This window comes from Eupeodes corollae, chromosome 1, assembly GCF_945859685.1.
Source record: "Eupeodes corollae chromosome 1, idEupCoro1.1, whole genome shotgun sequence".
Classification (NCBI taxonomy): Eukaryota; Metazoa; Arthropoda; class Insecta; order Diptera; family Syrphidae; genus Eupeodes; species Eupeodes corollae.
In genome coordinates, this window is record NC_079147.1 from 153709523 (window position 1) to 153723129 (window position 13607).

A 13607-nucleotide genomic window follows, 5' to 3' on the forward strand; every position below is an offset into this window, starting at 1 on the left:
AATATGACCTCTACTGGGCCTTTCCTACTGGGCCCTTCTTCATAAATATTGACACTTCTACAAATTTTTCACACTTGTCTGACAAATCTGTATTTCATAAAATATTGACAGGTTAGAAACTAGTAAGAAAAATAATTGTTAAAAAATAATCTTAAAATGTATTTTGATGTTTTTATAAGTAAGTAAATACATTAAAGTCAGATATTGAAAACAAATACAGCAAAATTTAATAACCAATTAAATCAGATCTTATCAGCTCTTACCTCAATATGTTCTTTGAACCAATTTTTTTCTTTAATTTTGTATCGTTTTAATTTTCTATTGCTTTCTTTATCGAAGCCCAAATTTATACAGACTATCAACTTCTCGTGAATTTGATGCATTGTCTGACTCCATTTAAAGAATTGTTTCCTCCTATCCTCGCACTTAAATCGTTGTTCCGAGCAATTTCAATGTACACAATTCTTCATGGCTTCAACATTCAGGCCAGATAACACCCGATGGAGTGTGTGCAGAAATCTTCGCTGAGTTGAACCAAACGAATATCGGACGTCGAAGGTTGAGCAGAAAACACTCTTGACTTGTTTCTTACCTCTGACCCTGATAAGTACATTGTTAGTGTTTTATATTCCCTAGGCACATCTGACAATTGTGTTATATCAGCAAATTTCTCGTGTCAAAACTGTTTAGTTAAAGAAAGAGCTATTAAGAGAACCGTTTGGCAATACAAGAAAGCCAACTGGGAATGTCTCAATTATTACTTCAGGATCTTTAACTGGTCACTATGCTTCCTCGATAGTGACGTTGACGCCAGTGCTGATATGATCACAAGTTTAATTCTCCTGGGAATAAGAACTTTTATACCGAATAGAGTTAAAAGTATCAGACTGAAGGAAAACGCATGGTTTGATGCGAGCTGTAAAAAAGTTATTAGAGTAAAAGAGGGTAGTTTCCGTTGCTATAAAGAAAAACCGTACTGAGGAAAGCCGGAAAAAGTTCAAAAAAGCCAGGAAGGCCTGCAACGCCCATATTCGACAGACCAAATTTTTACATGACCAAAAGTTACGGCAAAAACTACTATTCCAAAGGCAGTACAAATGTTTGGTCATTTGTAAAAACATGAGGAATTCATCCTCTTCATCGCTTCCTACGCTCACTGTCAATGACACTAATGAGAAAGCTTATCTCTTTTCTAGGCAGTTCGCTACCAATTCTACGCTGCCACTGAGTGTTATGACTCCGCTGTACTTGAGCGAGTTAGTGATTCTATGGGACCAATCTTTTTCGCACTCGTACTGTGACGAGCGTCTTAAAAGATCTTAATACACCTAAATCCGCTGGTCCGGGTGGTATCCCCGCTATTGTTCTGAAGATGTGTTCTTCAACGCTGGAAAAACCACTGCGTAAGCTTTTTCATCTGTCCCACTCTTTAAGTCTCGTTCTGAGCGGATGGAAAACTGCATTTGTCCAGCCTATTTCCAAAAAAGGCTAATTTTCCTCACCATCTAACTACCGACAAATTGAACTTACGTCCTTCTTTCCAAGGTCAAGGAATCGCTGATTAATTATCAGCTCAAGAAATATCTTGAAGATCAAAAGCTTCTTAATGACCGGCAATACGGCTTTCGTAGCAATAGGTCCACTGGTGATCTCATTGTTCATCTCACCGAACAATGGAGCAAAATTTTTACATCGTTTTGGAGAAAGTAAGATTAGTGCACTTGATATTTCAAAAGCATTTGATAGGGTTTGGCATCAGGCTCTCTCTCGGATCGTTCAGTTCAAGTAGTGTTGGATGGATTCAAGTCTGAAAACCATAAAATAAATGTTGGTGTGCCCCAGGGTACTGTTTTATCTCCAACACTCTTTCTCATTTTTATTAATGATCTCCTGTTTGCAACATCTAATCCAATACATTTTTTCGCTTACGATAATACTCTTAGCTTTTCATATTCGTTTTCAGAATCACATCCCTCTTCTTGGGATGTTGAACTGCAACGACAAATATGATAAGCTCATTTAATTCCGACCTAAACAGCATTGTTCAATGGGGATTAAGAAACCGCGTGGAGATATACCCCCCTTTGTAAATTTTCGGCAATTTGGAAAATGAATTCCTTATACCTTCTCATAAGAAAGGTTAAAAACGTATTATAGACCATTTGCTAACCAATCTGCTATTCCTTAAATGTTTGAATATATTTTTGTTGAAACTCTTACTTTTTACTGTTCGTCCGTTGTATGTGAGAACCAACAGGGTTCTCCTTGTTAAAAGAAGTGCACAATAACAAATTTTTTACAGTTTACAACATTCTGCATTGACTCGTTTGACTTTAGCAAAGCATTTTGCAAACATAACCACTCTTATGCTTGGATATCTTTATATCTCAAAGACAGGTTATATATTTCTACATTTAACTCTGGTGTACCTCGAGTAGTCACTTTGGTCCTTTATTATTTGTATTATTTATTTACGATCTTACGTGCTAGTTAATTCTATTCGTCTTGTATATGCCGATGATGTTAAAATGTTCGTACAATTAACTCTGTTGAATACTCCTAACTTCAGTTACAATGCTAACAAAACTAATCTCCTATTCGTATAATCTATTTACATATTTAAAATAAGAATTTAAGTATAATTTAATCTAGGTTAGGTTAGGTTAACGTGGCTTCGAATTAAAAATCCACACACTTAGGCCAAGAGAAAGGCCCCTTATTATACCACATGAATCTAGAGAATTACTTCTAACTAGTCGAACCATTTTGAGCTTTTTATAAACGCGAAGAAGATATTTGATATCTTTTTAAGTTAGTTTACTGGGAATAAAAGAGTAGTCCCCAAGATGAAGTTTGCGTCTGAGTGAAAGAGCAGGGCAAGTGCATAGGAGATGAGAGATTGTTTCCTCTTCTTCTTCATCCATATAGCTCCTACAGAAGTCATTTGAGGCTACACCAAGTCGTATTTCGTGTCTGCCTATAAGACAGTGTCCCGTAAGGACACCTATTAGGAAGCTAATATGAAGTCTGCTTTGAGATAACAAGTCTTTAGAGCACTTTAGGTCCAGTGAAGGCCATATGAGTTTTGTGGCTGCGCATGTTGGTAAGCTGTGCCACCTTGAATTTGCTATCGCAAAAGCTGTTTCTTTTAGCATAAGTTTACATGTAGCTATTGGTATGACGGTTCCATTTTTAGCGATTTCATCGGCTGTACAATTACCTGTGATGTCTCTGTGGCCCGGCACCCAACAGAGGTGAATGTTATTGCTGCGCCATCTCCATAAGAGACGTTCGACAATCGAGGGCCGTTAAAGATTTGGTCGAGACACCGTCAAGGGATTTGATAGCAGCTTGACTGTCAGAGAAGATGCGGATATCAGAAGTTGATGTCACGTTTTCTCTTAGCCAGGAAAGAACCTTTTTGATCGCTAAAATTTCCGCTTGAAAGACGCTACAATGATTAGGGAGGCGGAATGAGATGCTTAGATTAAGCTTCTCTGAGTACACTTCACTACCAACTCCCTCATTTGTCTTGGATCCATCTGTATAAAAATGAATACTTTTGTTATGAAGGAGCTTTTTGTCTTCCCATTTATCTCTGGATGGAATGGATACCTGGAAGTTTTTTCCAAATAGTGGTTTAGGAATAGTGTAGTCTATGTACTTTGGAATAGAACCAAAGAGTCCAATCCAGTCGTGACAAGGGAGGTTCGGGTTGCTGATCCTGATCATTGCACTAATTTCATCTGGACAAAAGGGTTTTATCGGGATCCATGTGCGAGCTCTCGGCCTGCAAGGAATATCTTCCTTTGCAACGACCTCGCCTTTTGCGCCTGGCCAGACTTCGCCCAGCATGCCGACAGAAAGCGTATAGAGATCACGCGACCTATGATCGTTACAAGCGATGAGTTTGACATGACCTTGATGCCAACCCCAATCGCTTGTTACTGGTGGTGGACCCGGATGCTCTCTCATGACTTTGAGAAAGCCAGCCGAGAGCCCAAGTTTCACCATCTGACAACGGTCAGAAGTAATCGTGCCATCAATATTGCTCCTATCAATGACCGCGACTATGATCTTTTTAGGCTCTTTAAGTACATCACTAAATGATTTAGTGAGAGGTACTCTGGCCATGTTGGGAGTGCTGGTGTTCTGCACTTTGGGCTTTTTAGGAGTGGGCTCCTCCAAAGACCTTTGTCGTTTTGACGTGGAGTCATAGCGACTAGTTTTATCTAGAATGGATGTAGCCCACTCCTGCCTCTTGCTAAGGATGGGATTACTTCCATCCCCGGATGTTGAACCAGAGGATTTTAGAATCCTCATCGCATAGCGACGTTGTTTATGGGAGCTCCTAGGAGCATTCTGGATAGGTTTACTCTCTTTGGTAGTGGAAAGATAATTATTCACGAACTTTCCACTACCGACCTGAGAAAGCGTTTTAGTCAGTGATACATCCTTTACCATACCGGAAAATGGGCAGTGACTTGGCACAAGCCCTTCACCGATGTTTGGCACAGGTGCAACGACAGCCAACGTTGCCGCTGAACTGCCGCCCGGTGTAGCTGGAGTACCAGCACCGGTTTGACGATTTTGCTTCGGGTTTAGTTTTTGTTTTTGTTTATACATTTGGATTCCCACGAGTGGGCGAAGTAAAAAAGGAGGGTCCATCTGTGCAGAGATTCGCTTAAACAGATAAGGCTAGCTAATCCGGGGGTCGCCTGGTATCCGGATACTCCGTTAACGACTGAGCTATTTTTAGAAATTGGCCCTCAGCCTGGCTGATCATCGGCACGGGTCGTACAACACCTTAGATCTAGCCCAATTGGGAAGTTTAAGGGAGGGATATGTATTGGAAAAGGAGAGTCGAACAGCAACTAAGCCATAAGCGTCCCAGGAAGGAAACAGGGTATTGACAGACAGTGTTGCACTATACAGTCAGGGAATAAGGAGCCATCAGCCAGCATAGTAGCACAAAGCCGATGTAGGAGGTGGTAAGGATTGGGAAGGGGAGGGGCGAGCGACCTTTAGTTTCAGGGCTCTTCTGGAGAAATAATTCCCGAGAATCAGTGACCTTACTCAGCTTCTACAACTCGACAAGTTCGACGCTCAGGCGAAGTTAAAACAATCAGCTTAAGCTAATTATTTTTTATTCTAAATAATCCATAATGTAGATTAGATGTAATTTTTTAATTGTAATTAATTTTTGTTTTCGTTTTTATTTTTTTTGAATACGTATTTAACAAATATCTATAAGAAATTCCAAAAATTGAGCAAAAAAGGTCAGAAAAGTGAAAGAAATCCAAGCGATTCACTCGATTTTATTTCTAAATGAATATGAAAGTTCTCTTACTTCATTTCGCATATACGAGTATACTCTAAACTAAACGAACCAAACTTACTTATAGGTACCCACAAAATTCTAAACTTTCCGATTCAATTTGTTGCAACCCACATCACATTATCCTATTAAGGACCAAAACTCTTTTATAGTCTATGCATGCATGTCTGGGCCATTATAGTCAATTTCCTTATTAAAGTTGCAATAGAATAGAAGGGAGGGTGGAGACAGACAAAAAAAAAAGAAAAAAAAACTACTCAAAACAACACCAAGCCACGTCTTTGCTATTACATATACTTTAGAACCTAACTTAACTTGGACTTGAGCATTGATGGGATAACATAAATGCTTGCTTTTATATGGATCTTTCCACAGCACTCCTCCCGATTATGTTGTTAATGCGAAAAATTATTGCGAAACTCTACAAATTGCCAATTTCCTGAAACTTATACATATACATCCATATATATTTCCTCACATACATATATGTAGATAGATGCATGGTTGTGCATATGCTCTATTAAATAGCCAACTTTTGTGGGCCATCCTATTCAGTGAATCGAGCAAAATGCATAACCATGCATCTATCCTTACTGCGTATCCTCTTCTTCGTAGTTGTAGTCGCCATCGTCGTTGTCGTCGTCATCGTCGTCATCGTTTCCAAACGGAAGGACCATGTCGCGCCATTTGAATGCGAAACTCAATAAACTTTTATGATCCGTTGTAAAAACGTAGTCGGGCCTGAGACGACCGACCGACCGACCGACCGACGACGAGGACCACGCTGAAACTGGCTGGCGACACAACTTTACTTTGGTTCTGCATTTTCACCATGCACTCTCAATCGTGGATCAAATTGGTTTGGATGAACTGTTGGGCTCTTTTGTGTAAGCCAAGGATATAATGTCCTGTGCAACCGTGCAATTTCCCTCCACAAATCGGTTTATTGGCAGAACTGCACTACTGCCATTGAAATCGAATTATCTCCACGACGACAACGCTGACGATGACGTCCAGCGTATTGGCAGTTGTAAATAATTTACAAAAAAAAAAAAAAAACGAATCCGCCCACCTACTCTATACCCACACAGCCCGACCAACACACACCCACATTATCTACTCGTTCAAACTTCAAAAGAGTTATCTTCGCAGAAAAACTGACTACTTCCGTATCCTCTTTTCAGATGAGTTCCGAAGCAAAATAGCATGCGAGAATGACAACATGCCATTGGTGTGTAATCCTTATTCACGGATAGCGATATACAGTGCGAACTTTGGACGCACAGAACGAGAAAGCGTTCAGTGCAGCAATGGATCTGATCACCCCGTCGTCGAGGACCCAAGTAGCAAACAGAGTAAGTTAGCAATTAACGGCCATGTTCGTAATGTTGGCTGCCGCTTGAATTTTCATTCTCATTTTCATGGCGAATTCATCTTTTGCTTTTTTTTTATTTTGAATATTTCCCTCAGCCTGTCTGGTGTCGTACGCGACGGAGACAGTGATGCAAATCTGCCACGGGCGGAGACGATGTTCAATCACAGCCGATGCCGGAACATTCGGTCGACCATGTAAAGGCGACGCCAAAATGTATTTGAAAGTTGTGTACACCTGCAGTAAGTTAAACTCTTCATATATGTATCTAGTAAAGTCGTAGACTAAACGGTTCTATATACCTATCACAAAAACGAGAATGGTTTTGAGAATTGGAAATTAACTTGTTTTTCTATTGCAGTACCACGGAAAGTCCTCAAGGATAGATACGAAACAGCGCCGGAATCGGATGAACCACAACAGACAGAACTCGATTTGGACCAGGACGAACTGTACGATGAGGACCAATTCTATAAGGAATCAGAAGCTATACCACCCGCACCAAAGCTACAAGGGGCAATACCAAATCCAGCATTTCCATTCGATTTTACGGGTGACATGATGCCGACTAGCACATTGATGCCGCCCTTATTGTCGAGAAACGATAATAGTTTGGAAGGTAAGACGCTCTTTTCTTATGTTAATTTTACTGTACATATTGTACATATGTATATGAGCAATTTTAACAGAATCCTTTTAATAATTAAGGGAGATATTATGATATTTGTGATTGAGTTAAACAAAAAAAGAAAGAATTATTCATAACACAATATTTGCAATAGCGAACATAATAGTTCGTGAATTCATTCTTTAGAGTTGATCCATTGAATGCAGCTCAAAGATTGCATTCACTGATTTTATTTTGAGACTGCCCTTTTTTGTCTTTAATACAATTCCAGCATTCAATTGAAATATTTATCAATTGGGGAATAGGTTCAAATAATTGCAACTTATTGAGTGTTATTTTTGAACAACTCCTAAAAAAGTATAAATATAAATGTACATAAATATTAAATCTAATATATAAAATTCTCATATCACAGAGTTGGTTGAAATACTCCTCCATAACAGATTTCCTAATTTCAATGAAATTTTGTATATACATTCCATAGGTCTGAGAATAGAATTTTATCTAATTTTTATATTTCTACTAGCTGACCCGACCAACGTTGCTTTGTCATATGAATGATTTCTAGAGAATATTTTGCTATAAATAAATAAATAACGTATTCTTAGTGTGTAAGGATGTGGTATATATGTAAGTAGGAGACATATAGAGCACTGTAAACGGTACCAACAATGTCGTGAGCTTTGTCAGCAATTCATGATCGACATGTATAACAAGATAGATAGCGAACGATTACGATACTAATGACTTAATCAAAGCTATCATCACCAATACCGACGGCACTCATTCTGTCATTCTACCATTATACAAAGGCAGTCTACGCCATATGGAAGAATATGTTTATGTTTATTTTCACGTTCACGTATATTCCGAAATGGTCGAAGTTTACTATTGCCTGGCCTAAATACAATATATCGTCATGACATTACAGCACGTGTATTCAGACATAAATTGAAGTCTTTGATAAATTTAATTTACAATCATAAATCATCATCATTTCGGACAGTCATTTGTTAAAAATGTAAACAGCGTAGACATTGACATTGATAGCCGCTGGGTGGTCCCATATTCGCCTCTGCTGAGTAAACCATTCAACGCTCATATTACGGTGAGTTCTGCAAATCATAAAAGAGCTTCAAATATTTATATGAATTAAGGCAAACTAAGCAACTTACCGAATCTCACTGAATCGATAGGAGACCTTGAATCAAAGAAGTAAACCTTTGAAACTTCTATAAGTAAAGCTTTTAGAGTCTCTTGCCCAGTTAAATATAGCCGTAAAACCCTTCCTTCGTGGTGGAATGAAGAACTGTCGAGTCTTAGGAAAATGACGAGGACAATTTTCAATATCTGCCACAAACATAAGTTTTACCAACCGTATAAAGACTCTCTTAAAATTTACAAGCAAGCCCTGTCATCAGCCAAAAGACAAGGCTGGAGAGAATACTGTCAATCAATCGAAGACATAAAGGACTCCGCAAGGCTCAGCAAAGTTTTATCGAAGGAACATTGTAATCCTTCATTTCTTAAAAACCCTGATGGAACCTGGACAGCCTCTCCAGCCGACTCTCTTGAGCTACTGATGAAGACGCACTTTCCGGGTTGCGAGAGTGATAACCTGGAACCGTTTGAAACCACAGAGATAAACGTAACTCATGTGGAGCAAGTCAATTCCGTTATAACCAGAGAAAATATTTTGTGGGCCATCAATATTTTTTCTCCATATAAATCCCCAGGCATGGATGGCATACTGCCAGTTATGCTTCAAAAGTTGCAAGATGTGGCAGCTCCATGGCTGGAACAAATTTTCAAAGGATGCCTCCTTCTTAAACATGTGTCCATGTCGTGGAGACAGGTCAAAGTAGTTTTTATCCCGAAAGTCGGTAGTCGAGGTCCCGAATCCGCGAAGGATTTCAGACCAATAAGCTTAACATCTTTTGTGCTTAAAACCTTGGAGCGAATTCTTGATTACTATATTATAGAAATCCTAGTTGGATGACCTCTTGAAAGCTCTCAGCATGCTTATCTTAAGGGCAAAATCTACGGAGCCTGCCCTCCATGAGGAAGTGGGTACTGTAGAACAAACAATCCATTATAAAGAATTTACTCTTACCACCTTCCTAGACATAGAAGGTGCTTTTAACAACGTCCTTACCGAATCCATAGAAGAATCGCTCGTTATGTTCGGTGTAGAAAACTTCATTTGAGAATGGATTATTTCCATGCTCAGTGGTAGGAAGATTCGAGCCACTCTCGGCAATACAATCGCAACAAAACACGTGAGTAGGGGAACACCCCAGGGTGGTGTCCTTTCGCCTCTTCTATAGCTTCTGGTCATGGATACAATTCTCGTTAAATTAGAGAGATGTGGAGTGAAGGCGGTAGCCTATGCGGATGATTTAGTGCTATTGGTGTACACCTCTGTGATTAGTGAAATCACGGAGTCAGCTTTAAAGAATGTTAGCAACTGGGCCACAGGTTGTGGACTAGGAGTTAACGAAAGTAAAACTGAACTCTTGCTCTTTTCCACCAAAACTAAAGTAACGACCTTCACGCTACCTCGACTCAATGGTCATATCCTATCATTGTGCAAAATATTTCGGAGTTATACTCGACCCAAAAATAAACTGGAAACTAAATATTGAAGTGCGGGTTAAGAAGGCCTGTGTTGCCTTCTACGCCTGCAGCAAAACGTTTGGCAAAAAGTGGGGACTTCAGTCGAAGATGATTTTATGGACGTAGACAGCCGTAGTACGCCCTATCTTAACATATGGGTCGATTGTGTGGTGGCCTGCTCTTAGCAAAGCCTATAACATTAATAAGCTAAAGAAGTTTCAGAGAACAGCTTGCGTGGGCACCACAGGGGCCATGCTTGCCCAACGGACGCCTTAAACGTTATTTTGGATCTTCTACCAATCGACCTTTTTATTAAATACATAGTTTCCTGCAGCGCTATTAGGCTGAGGGAATCAAATAGCTGGTTGTCAAAACCTTATAACATTAATAAGCTAAAGAAGGTTCAGAGAACAGCTTGCGTGGGCACCACAGGGGCCATGCGTACTTGCCCAACGGACGCCTTAAACGTTATTTTGGATCTTCTACCAATCGACCTTTTTATTAAATACATAGTTACCTGCAGCGCTATTAGGCTGAAGGAATCAAACAGCTGGTTTTCAAAACCTTATGGTCACAACAACACCACGAAATTGATTCCCTCAGATATTATCTCGGTAGACACTGACTACTGCACTCCTATTTGAGCCTTAGTAAGGGTTTTAAGGTTATTTTCCCATCCAGAGAAGATTGGGATTATGATATCTTGTCGATAGGTTTCGACACAACCATCTTTACTGACGGCTCAAAGATGGAGTGCGGAGTTGGTTCTGGTATTTTTTCTGAGTCCCTACATGTAGCTAAATCCTTTAGGCTTCCTGACTTTGCTAGCGTTTTTCAGGCTGAACTGCTGGCAAACCAAAACCGAAATGTGGCTATCTTTACAGACAGTCAGGCAGCTGTCATAGCCATTAACTCGGCAACATCCTCTTCTAAATTGGTCCAGCAATGTCACGATGAGCTTGCGAGCCTGAATATCTATTAACCTCGGTTTCACCCTTATCTGAGTTTCGGGCCATAGTGGTATCGTGGGAAATGAACGGGCCGACGAGCTAGCCAGGCAAGGATCGGCCCTTCATAGCTCACTTGCGGAAATGGTTAACATTCCTCTTGTTGCTATGAATAGTAAAATCTTTTCTATCTACCAAACTGAATCAAACCGAAGGTGGAGCAATTTACCCAACTGCATTATATCTAGGAAGATATGGCCCACCTATAATAAATCCGTACAAATGATCTTCTATGCAGGCCAAGGCAGGACATAGCCAGGATTGTTGCGGTTTGTACCGGACATTGGCCTATAGGAGTTCATGCAGAGAAGTTGGGTATCTCTTACAACACCTTTTGCCGTAGGTGTAGTGACCAAAGAGAAAGTGAAACCATAATCCATTTCCTCTGCAAATGTCCTGCTTTGGCAAACACCAGAATGAAATGCTTTGGAAAAGCATTCTTTCAAGAAATCGATGAGCTATCTAGGACAAATATTAGAGACCTAATCTTTTTTCTCAATGCGACAAAATGGCTCTAACACAATCGCTATGAAGCTTCTCTATAAATCTTTCCCTTTCTATCACAGGTCGAACGAGTTTCTGGTATCAAAACGGCGCACTACAGCGCTAATTGGATCTCAGGCTAGGTTGCCTTGAGATCGCCATTTCTACCTATCTACCTATATGAATAAAGGCAATGATATAGCTGTTGAAAATACCAATGTAAAAGCTTCTCCGGGTAATAACGATAATGAAATAACACGTTATCAAATTGGCCGATACGTTGGCGCATCTTTGGTTTCCCAATTCATGAATGGGATCCAGCAGTTACTAATTAAGCAGTCCATCTTGAAACCGGTCAGAGCGTATATTTCACGAGTGAGAAACCGATTGATCGTGCTATTAATCCATCATGTTTGAATTGTGTAATCGTGTGGGTGCCTCTGGTGCTTTCGCACGGATATTACTCTATTCAGAAGTACCACGCTATTTCACATGGGCTGCTATACAAAAATGGATGCCTCGCAAGCAAGATACGCCGATTGATGCATGACCCGGTTTATTCAAATCAAATACCTTGGGGCGAGTATTTAAAGTCAATCCAAGCCAGACTGAGCGCTTTTATCTTCTAATATTATTGGAAGAAGAAGAGATTTTTTATTTTAATATTTGGCACCGTTTACAGTGGTCTATATCTCTCCCACTTATGTACCAAATTCTTACACACTTACAATAAGTTAGTTATTTATTTAAAGCAACATTTTCTTTAGAAATTATTTATTTGACAAGACAACGTTTGTCAGCTCAGCTACTAGTATAAAAATAAATATAAATATAAATTTAAATATAAATATAAATATAAATATAAATATAAATATAAATATAAATATAAATAAAAATATAAATATAAATATAAATATAAATATAAATATAAATATAAATATAAATATAAATATAAATATAAATATAAATATAAATATAAATATAAATATAAATATAAATATAAATATAAATATAAATATTATTATACCAAACATACAAACTTTCAAAAATATTGTCCTTTTTTGTATAACTTTCAGTACCTTCGATACAAATCATGTGCTTTTTTTAATAGCTTACACATTAATTAGCTTAATTAGTTTTACATTATGCAAATTATTAAATTCAGTCAAAAATTGGATTTAAGAAAAATTTAAATTAAATGATTGCTGTGTTTTTATTTTTATATTCCTGTGTGCGTTTTTAACTGTTACGCCCCATTAAAATAATTTATGTTCTTATCCAATATAAAGAGAAGAAACATAAGTCCTTTGAATTATATACACATTCCTTTGCGTTTCCCTCATAGGGTGTTTATTAGTTTGCCTCATAAATCAACAAAATCTAAAATACAATATGGGCATGATTATACCATTATTCTGATTAAAAATGTAATTAATACACAATCTAAATATAAACAAAACAGCCCACTACACCCATTCCCTTTATTGTTGTAAATAAAAAGAAGAAACATATTTTTTGAATTCTTTCATAGATTTAAATCCGTTTTTTGAAGTCTGGCACATAACCTACATTGTAGTAAAAAATGGATGATTATTTTCAACTCTACGGATAAGGTTAAAGAAATGGTTTACTTAAGATTTTTTTTTCAATATTTTGGCAAAATTATTATATATTAAAATTATATTTAAAAAAATAACTTAGCCATTAAACATCGTATTATTAATAAGGTTGGGTATAAGGCTCTTTTATAATCCTCATTTATATGAGAATGGGGAAATGGGAATTCTTCAAAATTTTAATTATGTATCCTGTCATTTAAGCGTAATCAACCTTTAATGCTACTTACAATGAGTGGCACTTGCATTCAGGAAAGTATCGCACTTTTATAATTCGGTCTGTGTATCACAAATCACCTCTTATGGAAAGTTCACATATTCGACATTGCGGAAAATGCTCCTAGAAGCTTACAATGCCTTCGATGGAAGTAAAAACTAATTTTGTATCCCTTCTTATAAGGTTGCCTTTATATGTTGTCCGGCTGAAAGTACAGCAACGCTTTAACTCCTCTTGGAGCATAGGGTAGCAACAAGATCCTTCCACCTATCCTGATTCACCAAAATGACCTCAGCTGTGGCCACGAATGAATACCTTGAGACCGAGTCT

General features: G+C 38.3%; 1 protein-coding gene across 1 annotated transcript in view; it reads left to right on the plus strand.

Annotated features, from left to right (window-relative positions):
- The first annotated feature begins 5881 nt into the window (after positions 1-5881).
- Positions 5882-13607, plus strand: part of LOC129945903 (uncharacterized) — a 35243-nt gene continuing 27517 nt past the window's right edge. Inside the window, exons 1-3 of the mRNA XM_056055867.1 lie at positions 5882-6693; positions 6809-6952; positions 7072-7329. Coding sequence (XP_055911842.1) covers positions 6345-6693; positions 6809-6952; positions 7072-7329 — 751 coding nt within the window. The 5' untranslated portion in view covers positions 5882-6344. The remainder of the gene's footprint in view (positions 6694-6808; positions 6953-7071; positions 7330-13607) is intronic.